At 38.6% G+C, this 26513-nt stretch overlaps 1 protein-coding gene across 1 annotated transcript in view; it reads right to left on the bottom strand.

Annotated features, from left to right (window-relative positions):
- Positions 1 to 1440: 1440 nt before the first annotated feature.
- Positions 1441 to 26513, bottom strand: part of LOC126248361 (neural Wiskott-Aldrich syndrome protein-like) — a 99853-nt gene continuing 74780 nt past the window's right edge. The window contains exon 10 of the mRNA XM_049949281.1: positions 1441 to 4737. Within this exon, the coding sequence (XP_049805238.1) occupies positions 4570 to 4737 (168 nt within the window). The 3' untranslated portion in view covers positions 1441 to 4569. The remainder of the gene's footprint in view (positions 4738 to 26513) is intronic.

Genomic DNA, 26513 nt, shown 5'->3' with positions numbered 1-26513 from the left:
TTTTACATAAATGTGGACTTCCGTGAAATTTATTAGGGGCACCTGCTTCAATTCTCAATCAGTCACAGAGAAACTTACAAACTCGCAACCAAATATTGCTCATTTTAAGACCTATCATTGTACAGAAAAATCAACACAAGAATAGTACAATAATATAATGGCTTGCGTGTTTTCTGTAAAATATAAGCTTGTGTACACAATTCTTTATATGCTTTATAAATTAAAATTATAACTTTTTAAAGACCTGAATAGATCACCATTTTAAAATAGTGTCGATGCTTATAAAGGTTAGGTAGGTCCCACTGTACTTACTGTCTTTTTATGTTCCAGATTATTGCACTAACTCATGTCACATGTAGTACATGGAATACAATTATTAAACAAAACATAGAACAGGAAATTAAAGAGAAACACATTAGCAACACCAGTTTGCAAAACTTAAATTTAATTTCTTGTATCTCATTTCCGATCACCAATTTGTCTTCTAACTGACAACTTTTAACACCCCCTCCCTCCTTTTCACACACAAACACACACAACAAACAAACTATGATGCAAACTAATTTTATGTAAGAAATTTTGTTTTTGCCATGGACAATTCTTTAGAATCATCACTGAAACAATGAGAAATGGAAGTCACTGACATCATCCTTCACTTTCAGAAAATGTCTTCTTTTCTACAAACCCATCAACTTCACACTTTGTTGATTATCAATATGCTGCCACAAAAGTATCAACAAAATTGTCACTGGTTAATTTAGTTATCTTTCTTATTCCACTGAAAATTCCTTACATGATTACAGACAATATGTAGCAAGGACTATGTAATCATTTCCTTCAGAAAGGTAGTCATGATTTTATTATAAAATTTTCTGTTTTGTGTAAACACGTAATTAGGTACTGCGATCATATCTGACATGAAATACGAACTGCACTGCATGTTTTCAGAGAAAAATATAATAATAATAATAATAATAATAAATAAATAAAATACAGAAAAAGACCACTTAAATTCCACGTAAAACTACTTATTAGAAAATAGATCAATTCTGTAATCACTGTTTAATATTAACAAGTTTACTTATAGCTAGGTGCAAGCATTTTTCCGTCACCACCATCTCATGAGGTGGTCGAAAGAATATTACAAAGACAACCAGCTCGTGTGCATATTGTAGAAGATTCTTGGATTAAGTATCAAATATGAGGTGTAGATCCCATTCGTTGCTGAGGAGAGATATGCAATATAGCTATGAAGTAATTTAGGCATTAGTTGCTCTAAGTGTTCTACAAGTCTTAAACAGTGTAATAAATAATGGAATCAGTCTTTTATGATACTTCTCTGTAAACTTACCAAAGATTTAAAATAGTTATTAAAAATTAACTATTTTGTAACATGGCAGTAGTTAAAACTTTCATGGTTGCTTTGCATAAGAGAATGTGTCTGTTTGAAGAGTTCTGTGTTTATTAGCAAATTAACTGCTTTTAACAACAATCAACACAAGGATCTTAGAAAAGTATTTAAAAGTCTATGACAGCAGGCTTTGTCTTCTCTTATTGCAACTCTGACTAATCATTTCTACTTTACACATGATGACTTTCACAGCTGAACTGCTGCTTCATCTTTACAGGACAGGAAATAAAATTCCATTCACAAATAATAATAAACATTTCAGATTTCAATAACACAGAGTTTTAAAAAATCCACTAATTGCTACATTATGTAATCTTCCAATTAAAGTGTTGCCAATTAAAGTGTTTTGTTTTACTAAAAGGTTACTTTTTGAATCACACCATATGACTTCCTGCTTCAATAACAGATTTCATGATTTGAAGCAGCCTTATGACTGATTAAAAGTATTTTTGTAACTGAAATATTAATCTGTGAAATGCAAGGGAAGAAACAGAGTTATATGAACATCTGACATCACTTATAAAACAGCAATATGTGACACCAAAGTTAAATAATGAAATTTAACTTACTAAAATATTCAGTCCTTTGTAAATAATTAATTGCATATTAAATGAGGTTTCACACTTGATGACATCGACATCTTGCGACAATATTTTGGCTGACAACCATTCAGCCATCTTCAGGTGAGTTTTTACATCATGTACATCATGGCAATTTGTCAATGTCATTTGGCTGCAAGCCTGAAACCTCATAGAATAGTCATTATGCTGGAAACTGCCAAGAATCAAAATTATCTCCATATATATACCTCAGCCCAACCTGCATCAACAGATGAAGTTTCCTTAGTCCTCCAATATGGGTATTAACATAAACTTTATGTAAGGGCACAAATGAACCAAAGCAGCAAGGAATAAAGAAATTAAATGATTAGTGGTCATGTGCCAAACAGAGTATATAACAACATATATGCACATTTAATACACATATTATCACAGACATCTGTTTCACAATATTATGTACAATTAGTGTTACCAACACATTAACATTCTGTTCTGATGGAGGAAATCTAACCATTTGATATACGAAGCAAAAAAATAAATACATTCACACACTGTAAACTAGATATGCTGCCAGAAAGCAATAGAAAAATCTTTAAGCTCATTAAAATATAACGTGAAGTCTTGGAAAGAAAGTAAGTGGATTTTATTTCAATGTCAACTAACGTCACTCAAGGCCTTTAGCTTGAAAATGTTACCATAGTTTTCCTAGTCTTGGTTTTGTATTTATGCAAATTTTTCACTTAAATCTTTTGAACATACTGCCTCATTACAATAAAAATTCTGAAGTGTATTTCTCGGTGTGCTATGTCTAAATTGTCATAAAGGCAACGATTTTCTTAATCACATTCAACAGTTTACAGTACAAACAATGTTTGCAGACAAAATCAAGGGAAACCACAGTTAAATCACTTTTTCCCACATGATAAATGTGTGATAGATTGTACACAAACTTTAAGTGATAGAGAAACCTGCACTTTGTATTCTTGTTTTTCTCACATGTTCCACATCCTGGTGACCATCAATGTAAAAAACAGAGTATTTCTAATCTAATCAGCAGAACAAAAATTATATTGTTGCTTAGATTTCTTGGTTTTAAGAACTTAAACATGTGGTACATGGGAAACATTTATTACTTACATACATTGACAAATTCGGCTCTATATTTACATTGAAAACAAAAAAGATAATACCAATGTACATACTACTGTCACAACAGGTACAAGAAGAATAAGATGGATGGATGAGAGAGACAGAGAGAGAGAGAGAGAGAGAGAGAGAGAGAGAGAGAGATTAAAATGTATTCTATGGGTTTCATGAATGTTAACTACCACCCTCAAGTTTTTTGAATGTGAATAAAATTCTAACTAATTGGATTCTCAAATTTTTTTATAATTATCAATGCCCATTAGTGACAATCATATATCTCCAGCTCCTCCTTCCTCCCACTCAGAAACTCACTCACTCTTTTTTCTTCTTCTTCTCCTCCTCCTCCTCCTCCTCCTCCTCCTCTCTCTCTCTCTCTCTCTCTCTCTCCCTCCCCCCTCACACACACACACACACACACACACACACACACACACTTATGAATCAATGAGATATATAACGAGATATATAACACATTCAAAAATAGCATTTAACACACAGGAGATATACTGTTGCTCTGCACTATAACTATATTTTATTTGGTGTTTATGACTGCCATGTGACAAAACCCGCAATTCAGGAATTATACATTCACACTTCACAAAAAAAGCACTTAAATAAACATTAGTGGTAATATCTCTCATAACCAATGTAAAGAAATTCCTTAATTTCAATAAATTTCTGTAGTGTAGGAAACAATTTCTTTTAGACACCATATCTATACATTTTACCGGTTCAATTTTTTTTTAATTAGAATGTTTAAATTTAAAGTTACTAGTGAGACTAAAACTAAAACTTTTAGAATGCGAAGATACATGTAAACCCTGAAAACAAACAGCAACAGTAACTAACATTTTTGACATGTCTTTTAATCACAGCAATGCACAGCACATCCCATTCCACATTGAACATTGCAATGCTCATTAAAATATCATCAATGCATGACTAACAAAAATTTCCACACACAAAAAGGGATGTTCTTCTCTAATCTTTTCCTGAACAACATAAAGGGAAAACAATATGATGCCTAACATTAGTACTTTTTCTACTGCAGTTCTGTTACTCTCCCACTTTACTTTGTAACAGCTAACTAGCAGTTTCAGTACTTACACACAAGCACAATGGAATTTTTCTCATTTCATGAAAAGAAACGGGCATTAACCAATGAATTTCCAGTTCAGAGTGAACTTAAGGCACAACCCAAGGAACCTGACTGCAGAAAACTTATGTACTCAACCATTCCAAATTTACGATCCACTACATGAATCAGCAATTTCTGAGCATAATTCCTCTTCAGAATATATTTAACAGTTCATTGCGATGATTAACAATTAGTTGGTGTAAGTGGTGGGAGGGTGAGCTTTAAGCAACGATATTCATGTTTGTAATTTAGCACTTGTAAGCTCATAAATAGAAAACAACTTTTGAATAAAGAAACAGATGTTAACAGGTTTTTCAGTCTTCCCATTCATCATCCCCATCATCATCGTCATCATCATCATCTCCACTTGATCCACTACTTTCTGAATGAATTACACGAGCCCTTTCTGCTAAAGCTCGTGCCAATGCACCAGCTAAGCTATTCTGTGTCTCCTCAACTTGTGGACGTTGGTTTGGTTGTACCTGTAAAAAAGAATATTATGTAAAAAATTGTGCCACGTGCTGCTTTAATATAGACAAACCAATTTTATGATAAACAATGCAGTCAGTTGCAATGACACAGCAAACATGAAAACATGCCAAATTTGAGAATTTACTTCCACTAATGACAGTGGAGAGGTACTTTAGAAGTGCAGCAATTTATTAGAACTCATAACAAAACTACTGTTATACTTCTCTCTTTAGTTCAAGCAACTCTTGAGCAAGTGACTAATGTATAATGCATGTGCAAAACACTCCTAAAGAACATAGTTAATTCTACACTCAAAACTGGTAAGACCACAGCAGTTTATCTTAGTACAAATTTAATAGTGTTTCTGGAGAACAGTTTTTAAAATTCTGCATAATGAAGATAAAATATTGCCACTAAATGGGAGGAATATGCAGGATTTAAACAGCTCCTTATCCTATTAATGTTGTTAATGGTCACATTTATTCCTCACTAAAGTTGTGCAAATCTAATGAGAGGAAAGCCCATTTTCTTGGAACACAGACTGCAGATGTTCCCAAATCCTTCAAACAGCAAAGAGTAGTAGTACTGTTCAGCTGCCAATTTCAGCTGAAGATGGCTGCTGGTGGTCAGCCAAAATACCAAGGCAAAAGATGACATCATTTGGTTCCAATCAAGTTCATTTAACTAACATTGCAGTTTGTTATATTGGCCCATTCCTGGGCTATGAATATTTTTTTGAATACACCGAGTTGCTACAGGTTAAAATACTGTAGAACATAAGAGAGTGACAACATAAAAAGTATACAAGGCTTTTTTTTTTCAGTGTAAATGACAGTGGGGATTATTCTTATAATATATAGCATCAATCAGCTTTTACACAGCATTCTGAATATGAAACTTCCAAATAAATATTTTATTTATATTCAGTCCTTGTAACTTAAAATATTTTGTTATAGTGACTACATCTTACGATAATAAAATTTTCATGAGCGTTCAGTGGCAAAACTTTTACATGTGGTGTGCATTTTCCCAATTTAAGTGACAATATGTTTTCTGTCAGCCAGTGAACCAATGTTACTCACTATTATTTGCTAAATCATTTACAGTATATTCTGTGCCTTTGACAATGATAATTTGTGTAATCTTCAAAGAGGAAAAAACTTTGCATCTTCTACATAAGTTAGGGTATAATCACTGATACATATATCAATAGAAACATTGGGCTTAAAGCATAGCTCTTTGGAACCCCCCCCCCCCCTTAAAATCTCACAGTAGCCATTCAGATACAAAAGTTTATTCCCTGTTGGTGACAGTTGATAACTTTCTGATCCCAATTTGCCACATCTATACATCTACATCTACACAATTACTCAGCAATTCACAATAAAGTTTTTGGCAGAGGGTTCAATGAACCACCTTCAAGCTGTCTCTCTACCGTTCCACTCTCTAACAGCACGTGGGAAAACCGAGCCCTGATTTCTTTTATTTTATTATGATGATCATTTCTCCCTATGTAGGTGGGTGCTACCAGAATGTTTTTACAATCAGAGGAGAAAACTGGTGATTGAAATTTCACGAGAAGGTCCCAATCGCAACAAAAAACGCCTTTGTTTTAATGACTGCCACTCCAATTCACGTATCATGTCTGCGGCACTATCTCTGCTATTTCATGATAATACAAAATGAGCGCCCTTCTTTGTACCTTTTCGATGTCCTCTGTCATTCCCACCTGATGCGGATCCCAAACCGCACAGCAATATTCCAGAATAGTGCGGACAAGCATGGTATAAGCAGTCTCTTTAGTAGACTTATTGCACCGTCTGAGTGCTCTGACAATGAACTGCAGTCTTTGGTTTGCTCTACCGACAACATTATCTATGAAATCATTGCAATTTAGGTTATTGGTAATTGCAATCCCTAAGTATTTAGTTGAATTTACAGCCTTCAGATTTGTGAGACTTATCGCATAATCGAAATTTAGCAGTTTTTTTGAAATTAGTACTCATGTGAATAACTCCACACTTTTCTTTATTAAGGTCAACTGCCACTTTTTGCACCATACAGATATCTTATCCAAATCATTTTGCAATTCGTTTTGATCATCTGATGACTTTACAAGACGGTAAATGACAGCATCATCTGCAAACAATCTAAGAGGGCTACTCAGATTGTCTCCTATGTCGTTAATATAGATCAGGAACAATTGAGGGCCTATAACACTTCCTTGGGGAATGCCAGATATTACTTCTGTTTTACTCGATGACTTTCCATTTATTACTACAAACTGTGACCTTTCTGACAGCAAATCACAAATCCAGTTGCACAACTGAGGCAATATTCCATAGGCATGCAGTTTGGTTAGAAGACACTTGTGAGGAATGATGACAAAAGCCTTCTGGAAATCTAAAAATATGGAATCAATTTGACATCCCCTGTCGATAGCACTCATTACTTCATGAGTATAAAGAGCTAGTTGTGTTTTGCAAGAACAATATTTTCTGAATCCGTGCTGACTATGAGCCAATAAATCGTTTTCTTCGAGGTTCTTCATAATTTTCGAATACAGTATATGTTCCTAAACCCTACTGCAAATTGCTAGATACAAAAGGTATCACTGATGAGCTTTCCCACTAATTCTGCAATGTTTCACTTTGCGATAAAGTATAACTTGCTTGGTTCACACACTCAAATGTTGTTATGATATCTATTAAACTCGAGTTATCATTTTGCCCCACAACTACTTCACACGCAAAAGAATGAATTGCCATCTCTGTTAATGTACCTCTTCTACATCTACATCTACATCCATACTCCGCAAGCCACCTGACAGTGTGTGGCGGAGGGTACCCTGAGTACCTCTATCGGTTCTCCCTTCTATTCCAGTCTCGTATTATTCGTGGAAAGAAGGATTGTCGGTATGCTTCTGTGTGGGCTCTAATCTCTCCAATTTTATCCTCATGGTCTCTTCGCGAGATATACGTAGGAGGGAGCAATATACTGCTTGACTCTTCAGTGAAGGTATGTTCTCGAAACTTTAACAAAAGCCCGTACTGAGCTACTGAGTGTCTCTCCTGCAGTCTTCCACTGGAGTTTATCTATCATCTCCGTAACGCTTTCGCGATTACTAAATGATCCTGTAACGAAGCGCGCTGCTCTCCGTTGGATCTTCTCTATCTCTTCTATCAACCCTATCTGGTACGGATTCCACACTGTTGAGCAGTACTCAAGCACTGGGCGAACAAGCATACTGTAACCTACTTCCTTTGTTTTCGGATTGCATTTCCTTAGGATTCTTCCAATGAATCTCAGTCTGGGATCCGCTTTACCGACGATCAACTTTATATGATCATTCTATTTTAAATCACTCCTAATGCGTACTCCCAGATAATTTATGGAATTAACTGCTTCCAGTTGCTGATCTGCTATTTTGTAGCTAAATGATAAGGGATCTAGCTTCCTATGTATTCGCAGCACATTACACTAGTCTACATTGAGATTCAATTGCTATTCCCTGCACCATGAGTCAATTTGCTGCAGATCCTCCTGCATTTCAGTACAATTTTCCATTGTTACAACCTCTCGATACACCACAGCATCATCTGTAAAAAGCCTCAGTGAACTTCCGATGTCATCCACAAGGTAATTTATGTATATTGTGAATAGCAACGGCCCTATGACACTCCCCTGCGGCACACCTGAAATCACTCTTACTTCGGAAGACTTCTCTCCATTGAGAATAACGTGCTGCGTTCTGTTATCTAGGAACTCTTCAATCCAATCACACAATTGCTCTTACTTTGTTCATTAAACAACTGTGGGGAACTGTGACAAACGCCTTGTTGAAGTCAAGAAACACTGCATCTACCTGGTAACCCGTGTCTATCGCCCTCTGAGTCTCGTGGACGAATAGCGCGAGCTGGGTTTCACACGACCATCTTTTTCGAAACCCATGCTGATTCCTACAGAGTAGATTTCTAGTCTCCAGAAAAGTCATTATACTTGAACATAATACGTGTTCCAAAATTCTACAACTGATCGACGTTAGAGATATAGGTCTGTAGTTCTGCACATCTGTTCGACGTCCCTTCTTGAAAACGGGGATGACCTGTGCCCTTTTCCAATCCTTTGGAACGCTACGCTCTTCTAGAGACCTACGGTACACCGCTGCAAGAAGGGGGGGGGGGGGGAGGGGGGCAAGTTACTTCGCGTACTCTGTGTAAAATCGAACTGGTATCCCATCAGGTCCAGCGGCCTTTCCTCTTTTGAGCGATTTTAATTGTTTCTCTATCCCTCTGTCGTCTATTTCGATATCTACCATTTTGTCATCTGTACGACAATCTAGAGAAGGAACTACAGTGCAGTCTTCCTCTGTGAAACAGCTTTGGAAAAAGACATTTAGTATTTCGGCCTTTAGTCTGTCATCCTCTGTTTCAGTACCATTTTGGTCACAGTGTGTCTGGACATTTTGTTTTGATCCACCTACTGCTTTGACATAAGACCAAAATTTCTTAGGATTTTCTGTCAAGTCAGTCTTCTGAAGACAAATTCCCAATATGAAGGCAAATTACATGTACTGAGTCGTGCTACTAGTCTCTTACGAAGACATCTCAAAAACCTCCAAAAACACTAGTACCAATGAAATTGGCTGTAATTGTCTGCCTTATTTGTTTCTACAATTTTAAACAGTGGGTGTACTAATGACTACTTTTATCAGTCTGGTCAAGTCGCCGAACTGGCATCAACTAAAAAGACTTGCACTAGGTGACCAGTCTATCCGATGGAAGGTATTAGCCACACATACATCAGTCTGAAAACTAACCACTCCAGAAAAACATGACACAAAGAACAGAGTACATCAGTAGTGTAAAATGAAAATGAACAGATGATCTTGACCTTAACTGATATTTCGTCATACCCACATAAGTCTTTATACTTCAGCTCTGGCAATAACTGTTTTTTTCATCAGCATGAGTGAAGATATGTACCGAGTCCAGTCTTTTATGACTCAGGCTTACATGTTTACTGATTGTAAGATACTGTATACAATTAGATACTGTGGGTAGTTGTTTGGGTAACATATAACATATATGTACATGGATTTATCCACATGAAAATGGCTACATAATTGTATTGACCAATAGTGGTTTAAACAATTTTTTTTTCTGCGTACAATAACGGTTCCCTGCTCTTGTAGCACTTATTATTGTAACATGTATTGGTCCACCTTCAAACACTCATGTCTGTAGGATCTTTTCGTGATTATGGTAATCAACTTTCTGGGATAAATTTGCCATTAAACCTGAAGATAATGTAAAAACTGTTGCTTTGGTGGGAGATGATCACAACATGCTGCAAAAGTGTTCAGATCTACACCTTCCTATATGTCCATAAGCGTAAGAAGGTACAGGGAATCTGAAGGCTATGCAACGAAATCAGGATCAGGTCCAAGAAAAATAGCATCTGCAACTATTGGGAATAATGTAGTCGAAGTACCAGATTCAGATATTGATATTACAAGCAATATAAGCATTAGTGATTGTTGCACCTTGACCAGGCGGAATAAAGTACTTCCAGAGGACACAGTGAAAATTGTGAAAGGTTTTAAATACTCTGTTGGCATACATATACATGGTATGTCATGTGCTATTCTGAAGGATACTGTATCTGATATTGCTGAACCTTTGACTGCTGTCATTAACCAAAGGCTTGATACCTATAGTAGCAAACATGATTGAAACTATAGTGAAGAACCAACTGTTATATTATTTCAAAGACGACAATCTCTTCCTGGATAACAATCATGGATTTAGAAGAGCAAACTCTATATTTACTGCAATGCTTGATGTAATAACAAGAACTGCATGGTTTTAATTCTTTGTGGTCTACACAAGGCATCTGATTGCATCTCTAATATGATACTGTTGGAAAAATTAAAATTTTACGGTATAAAGGGTGTCATTTTTGGGACACTGCAATCTTACCTAAGAGACAGACGGCAGATTGTTTGTATCTAGGGAGCAATGTTTCGTGAAATGGTGCTTCAACTTTGCATACTGCAGGGCTCTGTACTTGGCCCTCTGTTCTTTTTAATATTTTTTCAACGACTTAAGATGTGATGGTCATATTCTGTTCTTTGCAGATGATACAACATTAATGACTAAGAGTAGAAATTCAGGTGAGGCACTAATGGATGCTAATATTTTGTTTGAAGTAGCCAAAACATGGTTCAAAGCAAACAAAATGGGATTAAATTAAGATAAAAGCCAGAAAATATTATGCAGCCTTGGTGACTGTGGACCCACAGCAAATATTTATAGTGTCAGACTCCTGGGAATGACAACTGACAATAAGCTGATGTGAACCAAAGTCACTACACATCTGTATTCTAAGCTCTAAAGAGTAATTTACCTCCTCAGGAAGCTCAAATGTGTGATAATAGGTCAGTACTTAATCATAATATATTAGGCACTGCTCCACAGCCACTTCACATATGGACTGTTGCTGTGGGGGACACTCTACTGGAAGTAAACATATTGAGCCTACAAAAGAAGGCTGTAAGAATAATGTCTTCCAGCAAGAAGTTTGACCACTGTAGACCCATTTGCAAGCAGTTGGGAATAATGACAATATTTAGCCAGTATGTTTTCAACTCTCTTTGCTGTATCTTGCTACTAGTGCATGTGAGTTTCAGTGAACCAATCATGGTGTTGTCGAGCATGTGTGGTTGAATCGGCTGCAAATTGTATCAGATTGCTGGAGGCACCTGTGGGAAGTGTGCACATGGCCCAGTCTTCATCAACTATCTGCTGCTAGCTTGCGCATATATATGCACGGGGCAGTGCTGACTGGCACTTTCTGTGTTCATCCAGTTGTGCCGTTCACACCAGATGTCTCATAATGTGTTGATTCCTGACTAGCTCATTTCTGCTATCACTCAGTGGCTTACGAATAAAGCCATATTTTTGTTATTTAGATCAATTTTGTGTATTACTTGGTTATTCCACAACTGGTGACTAGTTTGGAACGGTTTCCACGTGTGCAGTCTTTAAGTGCAGTTTCATCAAATTAGTCATTATGGACACCATGTTACTGACCCTGATTGAACAGCTTACTTCGGCAGTGACCATTTTGTCAGCTTCCATTAACACACAGGGTACCATTCCAATGGTCCATCCATCCACTTTTCCTCTGTATGATGATTTGGCCGATGATTGGGAAGCTTACAACAAAAGGCTCACACAGCATTTTTTCACTTTCGATGTGACAGACTCAAATTTGTGCAGAGCCCCTCTTCTAGAGTCTAAATAAAAAGTATCCATTACTGTGTGGGTTTGCCCCTTTACAAGAGCCAGCAGCTCTTACTTGTGATCACATGTACACTTTATAGTCCAACTACGATCACAAATGAAAGCCTGTCATAGCGGTGCGAGTTGAATTCTACCGAAGCCACAAGAAACCATACTAGTCACACAGGACCTGGGCAGCTAAACGTCATGGGCTTAGCAGAAAGTGCCAAATCATTACTGATGCCCATAATCACTGTTATGCAGACTCTCCTGTGCGTGTTGCAATTATCTGTTTAGCTCCGGACAACGAAGTGCAACACAAGACTTTACTCTGTGAACCCCCCCACTGGCAGTTGTTTTGCAAATAGCACAATCTCTTGAAGTTTCTGAGGCAGCAGGTGCCAAACTGAAGCATGGGATGACGGGGCAGTAGTGTCACAAGACGTGCCCACTATGATGACAGATAGCTTGCAAGAGAAACAGCAGTAGCAATGGTTAACATATGGACCCAGAGCTGAGTGGATCAAGGCCGGCCCAAGCAGCCGCGACCACCATAGCACCACCATCAGCATTCTATTTCCATCTTGTCCTTTTTGTTTTGTCAAGCAGGAAAGTCAGCATGCCGTAAGCGCTGGGCTAACTGTAATGCTTGCCAGAAGAAAAGCCCCGTCGCCTCTGTGTGTCATTTGGCAAAGACTGCTCAGGATATGGACATGGGCATAAACAGTGTGACTCCAATACTTGTGACTGTCCCAGTTATTTACCGAGTTAAGTGTTTTTTGACAAGTACTCTGGCTACAGGTCGACACAGGTGCTGCAGTGATGTTATTGAATTCTCAATTAGAAACACTATGTAAGGAGTTTTTGGACTTTTTTGTTTTTGAAAGGTATAGTATTTGCTACAAATTTTCTGCTCACATCCACAGTTCAGCCACATTTCTGTCACACCTATTCTATTTTGTTGCCCTGAAAGATCAAGTGAAAGCAGAATTAGACAGACTTCAATCTCTAGGGGTGGTGTAACCTGTTATGGTTAGTGAATGGTCGTCGTCACTGGTTTTAGTTCAGAAGCCACTGGGGAAACTTCACCTCTGTGGCAACTTCAGTACAACTGTCAACGCACAGCCAATCATGGATATGTATCCTCTACCACATGAGGAGGAACTGTTGGCAAAAATATTGGGTGGTGAGTACTTTTCTAAAATTGATCTGTCTGAAGTGTATCTGTATGTTACTGTGAGCAAACAGTCTCAGCGATTTTGGATTTGAGTACTCCTTTGGTCTCCTTTCGGAGTGGCTAGCACCACCGCTATTTTTCAAGGATTTTTAGAGCAACTGACTATGATATTGTTGTCATGGGCTCCTCCACAGCTGATCACTTAAAAAATTTGCACATTTTGTTTTCTGTCTTACAGTCTGCAGGCTTACAGTGTAACCTTACGAAATCTCAGTTTTTTCAACCTTCTGTTGTTTATTTGGGATTTGAGGTCTCGTGGGATTGGGTTCGTCCCTGCCAGACCACATCTCCACTGTTACGTCTATGTCTCACCACTCGTTCATAAAGGAGCTTCAGGCTTTCCTAGGGCAGATAACCTACTACCATAAATTCCTGCGAGGGGCAGCCACATTGGCCTACCCGTCACATACCTTGTTACGCAAGAATGGATCTTTTCACTGGAGCCAAATTGCTAACGTGATTTTAAAATGAAATCCAAACTACTCTTGGCCCCTTGTTCAGCTATGTTCTCTCTGGACCAGCACACAGTTTTGGTGACTGATGCCTCACAGCAAAGCCACAGCATGGTCCTAGTGCACCGATATGCCAACAGCTATGAATGGCCTGTAGCTTTTGGCTCTAAATCTCTCACTCCACAGCAGCAGCCTTGCTTTCAGGTGCAAAAAGAGGCTCTTGCTGTAGTCTACGCTCTCTGGAAGTTTCGCATTTTTTTATGTGGCTCCAAGTTTCACCTTATTACTGACCATAAACCCTTGGTTTCCTCATTTAATCCTCACACTAACTTGCTGACAAGGCAGCACATCGCCAACAATACTGGGCACTGTTCTTGTCTCATTATAATTATGAAATCCATTTTCGACCTATGTCAAAACGTGTCAATGCAGGCACCTTGTCCAACATTTCCGAATTTGATTGTGAAGAAATGTTTTGCTTCCAGCTTGATATTTAAACACAGGCCAAGGTCGAAGGTTTCCCAATTATGAGCGCGTGCATAGCAGCTGCCAATGCTGCCTACACGGTTCTCCACCACGTGGTTCTGTTTGTCAACAGGGCTGGCCAGATAAATTGCCGGGTCAGGCTTCGGACTCCCTGAGCAACTGTTTTTTCTTATGATATCACCTCTCTGTTTTTGACATTGTTTTCCATGGAAGACTTCCCTCCAAGAGTAATCATTCCCACTGCCTTATGGCACACGGTTCTACACATCCTCCACCAGGGCCAATAGGGAAGCTTCGAACACTAAACTGTTACCTAGGAGACATGTTTTTTGGCCATGGATTGATGGCGAAATTGTCTGTTTTGTTGTGGCTTGTGAGCAGTTTGCCCGTCAACAGACAGCTTCCAGGGCATCCCTGTATCCCTGTCCCCCTGACCTGCTCTCTGCCAGCCATGGGAATGTATTCATGTGGACTTTGCTGGTCCCTTCTTGAATTCCTATTGGCTCTTGGTTCTGGATGCACTTTCCCTGTTTCCTTACATTCTCAAGTGTATTTAGACATCAGCTGAGGTCACAATTCACACACTTTTAAAGGCTTTTTTTCTACTTTCTGGTTGCCTTGTACCTTAGCTCCTGATAATGTGCCCCAGTTCACTCCTCACATCTTTCAATTGTTTTGCTCCTATCACACCATTAGCCATGTTATGGCTCCATCATTCCACTCTCAATCAAATGGCGAGGCAGAACAACTAATGCATACATTCAAGACCCAAATGAAAAAGTTTGTTGTGGATTCTTTACAGGATGATACTCAACTCCATTTTCTGAGCACCTATCGCTTCATGCCTATGGGAGAGTGGAGACTGGCGAGTTGCTTTTCGATTGGCAATCGCGCATGCCCCTCTATCTCCTGCAGCCTGCACCACACCTGCCGCAGTTGGGTTCGTCTGGCCATTTCACATTGGGATCACTGGTGTGGGCGTGAAGGTTTGGTTACCAGCCCAAGTGGATACTGGCCACTGTTGTCCACCGCTGGGGGTGCCATCTTTGTGACATCTGTACAGCCGATGGGCTGGCGGCACATCACTTTGATCAGTTGTACCCTGCTCGTCACTGGAAGCTACTGGTTTGCAGGTGTGGCCCCATCACCACAGCCTGCCCCATTGCCCTCTGCCTTAAGACTGTAATCATTGCTGTGGAGGTGAACCCATCCCATTGGCTGCCTCCTCTGTGTGTGGCACCCTGGGGTTCCAGCTTCCCGTCACCGGGTTCCAGTCCATCTCCGGACTTGGGTCCGATGCCATGGCCTGCTGTACCAGTCAGGCCATCTCCACTGACCCCTCTTCTATCACCGCCTCAGCCACTGTCATCAGTGAGTCCAGCCCCAACTTTACCGCACTGGGACCTGTCTGCTTATGACAACACAGAAATATCAATGGCATCCTACTCTCCGGTGCTGTCATAAGGTGTCACGCAGGTCCACCACCATCTGGCGTGCCCACATCCCTGCACATTCCGACCCTATGCTCCGGTGACTGCCTGGCACATTGTTCCGCCCCCTCTGTCCGCATGGCTGCCACCACTCTGGAGCTGTTGGATGCCTCTCTCGTCGGGCTGCTGCTGTCTCCTCCATTGCCTGCGTGCCCATTTCGCATGAGGGAAGAGGTATGCTGTATCTTGCTACAACTGCATATGAGTGTGCCGAGTGTGGTGTTGCCACGCACGTGTGTGTGTGTGTGTGTGTGTGTGTGTGTGTGTGTGTGTGTGTGTGTGTGTGTGTGTGTGTGTGTGTGCGCGTGCACGCGCGTGTGCCACCAACTGTATCAGGATGGGCTGGCCATTGGAGGCCGCCTGCTACAGGCGTGAGAGAGTCGTAGTCTCCGCCACACTGTCTGTTAGTACCGACTGATGCTCTCTGTGTTCATCCAGTTTTACCATTCACACCATTTGTTCTGAATATCATATTGCATGGATTCCCAACAGGGTTATTTCTGTTACTGTTCAGAGGCTTATGAATAAAGTCAAAGTTGTAATACTTGGATCGGTTTCGTGTATTACAAAGCCGACATTGATTTTCCAAGCTGCCGCCTAAGTAAGACACGGGACGGTTTTTCCACAGCAGCCATGATGACATTCAACTGCCTACCACTGGATGTTCGAACATTGCCACAGAGGATGTTCAGAGCTAGACTGATGCATGTGCCCAAGCAACAGCCACTATATTCTGTAAACAAATTTTCCTCTACAAGTGGAATTGTAGACTGGTCAGCATGTTACCATCACATGTGAAACCACAAACTGGAAACATTTAAGAAATGTAAAGTGTTGTTTATAACTAATGCTTGTAACACCAACTGTTGTGTAATGCTTCTTGTCTGTTTTCTTAGTTTTAGTAGTGGTTTTAATATGTAATTGCTAAGATGGGATGCAATCCAGGCGGCCATGGCCGGTGAACACTGTTGTAATAGTAATAGCAAGAGGTGACCACTTCTTGGAATTTCAAGTTCTCTGCCACTGCCACACCACTGCTATTGAAGCATGAAATTGACTCCGCCAAGATAAAGAGGTCAATTTTAGTAAGAGAACTGTCTAAACAAGACAGGAAGAAGCCAATCTTCACAATCCAGAAGACCTGCTACAGACCCAGAACTCACCAGACTCATCACACAACTCGATTGTTTTGCAAGGGAATATAGCGACTGGAGAGTACAACAACTGGGGCAAGTGTTGCTCACTGATGGGTCTCAATTTGACCTGCAATTACCTGGCAGTAAAGAGAGAGTATGGAGTTCTCCTTTGAACATTCTCATCCAGGACACCTTTTCAGGGTGGTTCTCTGATGGTGTAGGCAGGAATCATTACGACTGCTTGTACGGATCTCATCTTTGTGGAGCATGGGGACCTTAAAGCACATAGGCATGGGGAAGAGACCCTTTTGAAGCACATGGTGCCTTTCATTCCATTTAATGGTGATGGTTTTACACAAATACATGACAATGCATACCCACATGTTACAAGAATAGTACAACAGTTCTTGGATGAAAAAGAGATTTATGCTACAACTTGGCCTGCCCAAAGCCCTTATCTGAATTCTAGTGAGCATGTATCAAAGCAGCTGGGGAGAAGGTCCAGTTAGCACTACTGAGAGGGTCTATGGTAGGCCCTCTTGAAAGAATGGTATATGACACTGCAGCAGTAATGAGGAGTATGACTGAAAATGTTGGATGCCATGATAGGTGCAAGAGGCAATAATACATATGTTTGAAGATTTTAAGAGATATCTGTGGAATGAAATGTAGAAAACCAAATGAGAGCTACACTACTGTTATGAGCTTGCTTAAACTTTGTTTTAAATGTGAATCCATTTGTGTTACTTCCACATCTCTGATTTAATTCATCCATAATTATCTTTTTTTCATTGTTAGACACCTAGATTGGACCACATGACAATATTTTATGATAAAATAGTAGATTAGCGATATAAAAGTGACTGTAATTTAAAATAAAAAATTTAAACAGAAGTTTTTAAAAAACTGAAGTGTTGCATTCTTTTGTGCTGGTCAGTGTATACAGTATTACTTATTTCTGACTACATCCTGTCATCATAGTCCTGCTGTCAACTGAAATAATGTTTTGGCATTATCAGCTGATTTGTCTGCATGTACATGCAAATAAAGGACACTCATAAGGAGTTGGAGGGCTGAAAAGCACTATCACAATTATGTGCTTTTTTTCATGTTTGGAAGCTGCTATAGCACAATCAAATCAAAGGACAAAATGCTCAAATTGCTGCAAAATTATACTGAATCATTCGGAAGTGAAATTAAATCTCTTAAGGAAACAAAGGCCAAGTTACTACGTGAATCAGCACACTGTGTTTGTGGGAATCCAGTGCCACGCACAAAAAAAAAACTGAAAATTCTCATGTGCAATCTATGAATACTGCGCCCAGTGCAAAAACAAACAGAAAAAATTCTCATGGGCAAAATAGGACTGAAAAAGATGCAGAGTGTAAAAACCTGTAAGTAACTGTAGTTGGAAAACAGTGACACATAATAAAAGGAAGAAACATGAAATTCATTCACAAAAGCAGATAAACAAAAATGAATTCCCTCTTATTGGCAATTTTATACTAAAATATGTAGTTTCACCAAACTGTGAAATCGATGTCTGCCCTGGTACCCGACCCCATCAGCTCAACAAACATTTTAAAAATCTCGTGCATAACAGTCCACAACTACAAAAGGAAACACTATAAAGAGCAATTTCATAGGTGTTTTTATTCATTCTGGGATGAACTCAGTATGAAGCAGTAACGAGGAAGATATTTAAAGTGAGATCAGAAACATTATTCGCTCAGCCAAAGCATTTTACACAAAACTTAAGACTGTGGAATTCTGCACAGAAGGTCAGTAAGTGGTTCTTACATGATAAAAAAAAAACAGTGGTATCAGGGAACAGTGCACCAAATCCAGCACAATATTTCTTGATCCTAACTAATTTTTAAGTGACAAATGCCTGGGAAAGGATGGTATGCAGTTAAACAGACAAGGCTCAATGAATTATAGTAAAATGATTACAGACATCTGTAAAATCAATAAGAACAAAGGAAACTGATACCACGTGAAGGGGGGTAAAATTTCAAAAGTCACAATTGAAAATAGAAAATAACCCCCAGTCAGAAATTCCAATATAAATATAAGTACTAAGGGCAGTAAGTTTCAGATCTTATATTTAACTCCAAACCTGATGGTATTTCATCACAATGTATAATCGCTATCCAACAAACAAACAAATTTCATAAGTAGGTTAGAACTTAAAATAATGGCAACACTGCTGTGGAGACACTATGCAATGGAATCTACTATTGTCGCTGATAGCATACGTTGTTGACATACCTACCTTACCTCCGAGCAAATGGACTCACCCGTCCCACATCACCGGCGTGCGCACAATCGAGGGAAACACAGTCACTTGTGAGCGAGGGGTCTAATGTAACAAAGTCACTATGTTTTTGAAACAGGAACAATGCAGTTGACTCAAGATTGACTCTGCCAAAGGTTGTACGGAACGACAGTGTCATCAAGGTCTTCAAGACGCATGCAGGGAATTGGCATTGCCACACAGAACAGTGGCACATTGGGTAAAAGCCTTCAACGTAGGTCGTCAAACTGTGGCAGACATACATCGGGCAGGTCATCCTAGCGTCTCTGAAAAAGAATTGCATGCTGTTGCCGGGTTAGTGGACAGTGATCGACACCATACGATTTGTGAGCTCGCCCACAAAACTGGATTAGCGCATACGACTGTGCTTTGGATCCTAATGGAATGACTGGGCATGCGAAAAGTTGCATCAAGATGGGTTCCGCATGAACTGACAGAAATGGATGCATTACGATGTTGCTCAGACGCACTTGGAGTGCTATGAGCGTAAAGGAGAGGCTTTCTTATGCCACATCATAACACTGGATGGGCCCCATCATACGAGCCAAAATTGAAACGCCTATCCAACGAATGGCTTCATTATGGGTAGCCACAAAAGTCGAAAGTGCGTCAGAGCCCCAGTATGGTGAAAGTTATGGTGATTCTCATGTATGACTCTGATGGTGTTATCCTAACGCATTACGTTCCTCCACGGTAAATCATCAATGCACAGTTTTACAGTTCGTATTTGGAGCATCACCTGCGACCAGCTTTGCGAAAGAAGCAGCGACACATTTTGAGCAACTCACCCATCATTTTGCACGACAATGAGCAGGTGCTTACAGCTGTGGCTGCTCTGCTCAGTCAATGGGACTGGGAAGTACTGTACCATCCACCATACTCCCCGGACTTAAGTTCTTGTGACTTTGATTTTATTCTGAAGATGAAGGAACCACTTCGTGGCATTTGCTTCAGAACTGTTCCAGAGATTCAACAGGCAGTATACCGCTCCATTTGCACAATCAACAGAACAGGCTCTGCTAATGGTATACTACGCCTTCCACATTGCTGGCAATGGGTTCTGCACAACGCTGGTGACTACTTTGAAGGACAGTAACAGGTGCAAACAAGTAACTCTTTTGTATAGGTTGTGAATAAATAGTTGCCACTATTTAAATTCCAACCCTCATATTTTGTTAGAAAATAAAATGTAAAACACCTCCGTATTATGTTTTACTGAACATTGACTTAATATGGTATCCATTCCAAATTTTTCACTGAGTAACTATTTTTTGTAGGAAACTGAACAAATATGGCGGTAGTTGCATTTATGTCAAAAATAACATAAATTTTAAATGTATACCTCACTTAGAAAAGTTATCCAAAGAAAAAGATACTGAGGTAGTAAGTGAAATTGAAATCACTAATTAAAAATAGCTATAATTTGTCTATAAAGGGCACCAACTGGAATATACATCATTTTAAAGAACCTTGATAATATTTTACACAAGACTGCACAAAAAAAGTAATTACATGAGGGGATTTCAATACTGACTTTGCAAGTGAGTCCCAGCAAAAAACTGTTTTACTGAATCTCTTAGCAACTTTCAATTTAAAGGTTACTGTAGAAACACTAACACACATCACAAAAACCTCAGCCACAATCCTTGATCAAATATTTACGAATCTGCCCTTGAAATATTCAACACAGACCTTCAATACAGGTTCTGGGGACCACACAGCCCAAGAAATTAATATATGATTAGGAAAATAGCTCAGTGTGACCAAATAGCTAACAACTACATCTACGAAGTATAATGACGAGAACATATAAAATTTCCTTCACTCACTGAGTAAAGAAACTCGGGAAGAGCTCTATGAATGTAAAAATACAAATGGTAAGTTCCACAAATTCTTAAGTAGTTTTAGCTATTATTTTGAACTTTGCTTTCCGCAATCACAAAAAAGGGATTTGAAAATAAAATGGATTACAACAGGGGTACAAATATCAGAAAAGAAAAACATATTACTTCATGACATATCTAGACAGCACACCACATCTCCAGAATTTGCCTCCTATTTTAATAATTACAAAAAGTTTTAACTAAAGTTGTAAATGAAGCAAAAAGAATGGCAAATAGTTCCTACATAGCAAATGCACCAAATAAAATGAAGGCCACATGGGACATTGTAAGACAAGAAACAGGCGTACAACAGATAAAATACCATAACATACAATTGAAAGAAAACTCATTAGTAATATTTGATCCCCACCAGATAGCAAATAATTTCAACCCATATTTTGCCAAGGCAGCTGAGATTCTGGTGAAGCAAAACTTTCAATATGCTAACACTGTAAGTCAGATTAGAACTAGCCCTAGTAATAAGTCTTCCTACACCCAACAGACGAATGAGAAATGCTAAAGACAATAGCGGAGCTAAAATCAAAATATTCCTTTGGTGTTTACAACATACCAGACTTAATAGTTAGGCCCATGGTTGGCATATGCAACAGGTCACTTTCTGAGGGAATCTTCCCAGAAAAGCTAAAAATAGCTCAAGTGATGCCACTGCACGAAAAAGGTGAAAAATCAGAAGAAACAAATTATAGGTCAGTATCTCTACTATCACTCTTTTCTAAAGTAATTGAAAAAATCTTTTACAAAAGACTCATAGTTTTCATTGAAAAAATATATACTTTTCTCAACCACACAGCATGGTTTATGAAAATGTAACTCAACCGAGACAGGTATTACTGATTTCCTAAATGAAGCTTTGAACACATTATACAAAAACGAACACATAGCAGCAATATTCCTAGAACTTTCAAAAGCATTAGACAACATTAACCACAGTCTATTGCTTAGAAAGCTAGAAAATGTTGGTGTCAGAGACCCAGCCTATGAGTGGGTGAAGTCATACCTACAAAATAGACAACAAATGGTTGAAGTCTTGTACAAAGAAGGCAAAAATTGAATTTCCTATCTTTCAGAAAAATACTGTGTGCCACAGGGTTCCATACTGGGAGCAACCTTGTTCTCGCTGTTTGTAAATGACTTGGAACCACCCAGCCCTAACTATAAGTACATTAAATATTCTGATGATACAAATATTCTTATCAAATCCAAGATCCCAGAAGAGCTCCAAAATGAAATAAAAAAGATCACTTCACGTATATCAGAATGGTTCATAATGAACAACTTAATAAACACACAGAAAAAAAACACACAGACCAGAATAAACAGCCCCAACTGCAAAAATAGAACTGTTAGGCAAAAGGCTTGAAACTGTAAACAGCACCAAATTTCTAGAAGTTTGGTTCCAAGATGACCTAAGATGGCAGAACCATACAGAACACCTAAGTAGTAAACTAAATACCATTTGTTATAGTATTAAATTTCTTGCTGGATGCACATCAATACAAGTCATAAAAATGTGTACTATGCCCTAGCAGAGTCACAATTAAGATAGGGTTTAATTTGCTGGGGAAATCCAACACCCGGCAAAGGCTGTTTCATTGCACAAAAAGAATTAAAAGTGCCATGGCAGGCACAGCACATCAACCTTCATGCAAACTTTCATTTGAAAAGCTTCATATTCTTCCATTATCATACCTATATATCTTAGAAACAATAATGTTTATAAGGAAAATCATAGAGGACAACAGCAAAATTGCTCCAAAAAATCAAAACATCAACTCATACAACAACAGGAATAACCAAGATTTACATGTGCAGTTTGCATATACCAAACTGAAACAGAAAGGACCTCTGCAAGAAGCAAAAAACTCTACAACACACTACCTAAAAGAATTAAGATAATAACTGGCTTGCATAAAATTAAAATAGCAGGGAGTGACTACTTGCTACAGAATTGCTGCTACAGTGCTGATGAATTTTTACCTACTATGTAAATGTGTGAAAAAAATTAAATAGTTTATACAATTAAGGCCAAAATAAGAAATGTGTATCTATAAATTTATTTGTGTATTCTATGTATGCGTGGGCTGTTATATACAAATGTGTGTATCTATAATCAAGGCCAAAAGTAAGAACTGTGTATGTGTAACATTATTTGTGTATTTGTGGACTGTTTTCCCCATATCTTAGGCTTATATCGCTATATACTGTGCTATGCAACAGCTTCTGTTCAGAATTTATTGCAATTATTTGACTTGTCCAACATCACTATGTATCCCTGTACAATGTGAGATTCACAGGACCAAGAAATATACAATACAATACAATACAAAACAATACAATACAAAACAATACATCAATAGTGGTGTAGATACAGAGAATAAATGAACTGTCAGTACAGCTGCAAGGTTCAACAGAAGGCTGACAGAAAATACTGGGTTCAGTGACCTGAAAGTGTTAATACATAAGCATAGCAAACTATCTGAATGCAAAATAATGTGTGTGTCACAAACAGACACATAGGAACAATTCCAGCATTCATCTGATTTGTAGTCCATTGTTATGTGAGACTGCCAACTGGTCTGCTACTTGCATATTCCAACCGTACCAATAAACAACCAGAAAGAGCTGTGATAGTCTGGCAAATAATGGATATTACAGTATGTGTGTATGAACTTTTGAAGAAACATATGACCTGTTTCCGGTATGACTATGTACTTGCAGACTGGCTGTGATCAACCAACATTACATCTTTTTTTCCCCCTCTAGTCTCAGAATATTACAAGTTGACTACACAGTCATTACACGTCTTAGAACATACTGGAGGAGCTTTATCACATTGGATACCTCCCAAATAAACCAGATCTGTACACTAACTTGTAAAAGTAGTCCTTGTGGTACATGGTACATCATGTTAATCGGTACAAATAGAATGTCCATACAATCATGGGGAACAGTCAGAAAAGAACCTCTTTGAGAAGTTGTTTAACTTGCACAAAACATTGGCTTAATGTCAGTTATGTCATCAACGAGCACTTGCACTCCATGTATGTTTCTGCACTCTGTCATTTTGTGGTAGGTTCCTACCGATAACATCGACTCTCGTCACATGTGATAACTTTTTCCAGAAAATAATTGTCCACATTTTGCATTTCAATCAAGTCGTGGCAGGGATCAAAACATATTTTCTTTTTTTTCTCCCTAGCCCCCTGAGTCAAGGCTTGCAGTACAAACTTTGTACATACTTTCCTCTTCTTCAAAACATTCTGTTGAAGATCTTGAACTCTTTATACAGAGATGTTGCCCCACTGCAACAATGCTTACACAAAATAGTCACACAACCACTACTTAACACTGGCTGCTCACAACTGAATGGTCAGATGCACATCTGTTGTTTACAATTGTTAGTTCAAGCAGCTGGCTTGTGGCTCTTGAAATAATGTCTATTGGATGGCTACCAGGAGACAAATCTGTCACTGACTACAAATGAGGGGCTGAGTTAGTCTCTTCTTCAGGCAACCCTGGAGAAAATATAACACAGTGACCAATTTGTAGCACCAGTATAATCAAGTTAGACTGCTAGAACTGACTAACAGACCACTCATAAAATTAAGCCTGAATGCAACTATACTTGTCAAATGTTGTGAAAGCTATAGCTCTTTTTTCAATCATGACCTTGAGATTAGGAAGTTTAATAACAATGTTTACAACAAGTCTAACAAAATCATTCTATACACAGAAAAAATATCACACACATCAATCACAAAATGCATGTAAACTTTTGAACTTGTCTAATGTCTTACACCTAAAATTTGCTATTTTTTACTGGATTTACACTGGAAATTTTGTTAACCCACAAACTGAAAGAACAAGAAGAATTTCTAAGACAGGTGTTCAAGGAATGGTGCTTCTTGGGCTAGGATTCACAAAAATTGTACTGGTTTGTGTGGGGGAGGGGGGGGGGGCACTCATCTCCAGAGATGCCAGCAATTTATGATGCTTGAGATACGTTCAGAAGCTCATGCATGATATCATACAGAAGGTTGAGTTTGGTTCAAGTTCTCAGGCATCTGATAACATCTTTCACCTGTTGCCTAATGGGTGTCAAAACAATGCTTGTGGATCTCCTTACCTAATTCATCTTAGTGGACTCTGTCAAAGGCATCACCTTTTGTACCACTGCACTGCAAACTGAGCATCTACGGCAGACACAGTTCAGAAGCATATAAAAGTGGTATGTGCTTGGTATTAGCCAGTGTTCTGTAATATACCACATGTTTCCCTGATAATGAGACGAACTTCTAGAGACAGTGTAGAAATACAAGAAGCAAATTAAGATAAGGAACCTGTATGGGACTATTTAGTACAAAAGTTACACAGCAAAACAGTTGTTAGCAGGACAGCCTCTAACAGAAACAACCCTACCTTGACTGCAATTACATACATATCATTTGCCCCCCCCCCCCCCCCCCCCCAATGCTAAGCCACAGTTTCTATGCAGGAAAACATTTTCTTTGTGTTGGGTTCCACAGCCACTAAGATTTAATTAAAACTGTGGTTCTACCAAGGTTGTAATTTTTTGTCAACATTTTCAATTTTCAACTAGTGAAACAAAGTATTGTTAAGTATATTCTCATCTTAAGGTGTCGGTTAATGCATAGGAATGCAGAACTCTTTTGAAAACTGGGTCAGTGCGGAAATGTTTTTTACACATATCTATATGCCAGTAAACTTTAATTTTGTTGTATGAAACTTATTTTGTGCTCTAAATATTTTTATGGTTGTGAAACTACAATTAACAATTTTTTATATCTGTGTAATTACACATATATTTCTCACATTATAAGCAGTACTTGATAATGTTAAAAGCTGAAACAAGATTGTAGTGGATGTGAAAATTGTTAAATTTTGTCAAAAAATTATAGCCACTGTGGAACCAGGGTTTTAATCCTCAACAAGTGCTACACAGATATTATAGTTTTAATATATCTATTCTAACCACCATGTCATTATTTGAACAAGACTACTAGCAAGAATAGTTTTTGCCAGAGTTGGTCTTCACTGTGTATAAATAAAAATACACTGAGGAATAGGTGACTATTATGTAAGTGTTCACCATGCATAGCCACATGTTCACTGCAACTCCTTGTTGTTGGTGCACCACAGCACTAGCAATGGGATCTACATGATGACTACTGTAGCTATTACATATCAAATTTGCAAAGAAATATGCTTAATCTGTTGGCGGCCTGTAGAGATGGAAAGAAAGCAAGAGTTTAAAATCCTGTCAACATCAATGTCACCATAAACTTGGCTATAATAATGGCTTGAAAAGGATGGGGCGGCCTCATTAAAGGAATCACCCTGGAATTCACGCTGAATGATTTATGAAAACTTCAAACAAGATTTCTGGATGGGGTTTTTAATCCCGAATTAATTCAAATATGATTCAGACGGTGCTCCTATTGGATCATTTACCTTGTTG

The sequence above is a fragment of the Schistocerca nitens genome, chromosome 3, assembly GCF_023898315.1.
Source record: "Schistocerca nitens isolate TAMUIC-IGC-003100 chromosome 3, iqSchNite1.1, whole genome shotgun sequence".
Classification (NCBI taxonomy): Eukaryota; Metazoa; Arthropoda; class Insecta; order Orthoptera; family Acrididae; genus Schistocerca; species Schistocerca nitens.
The sequence above is the reverse complement of the archived record's forward strand: the minus strand, read 5'-3'. Positions and strand labels throughout refer to the sequence as shown.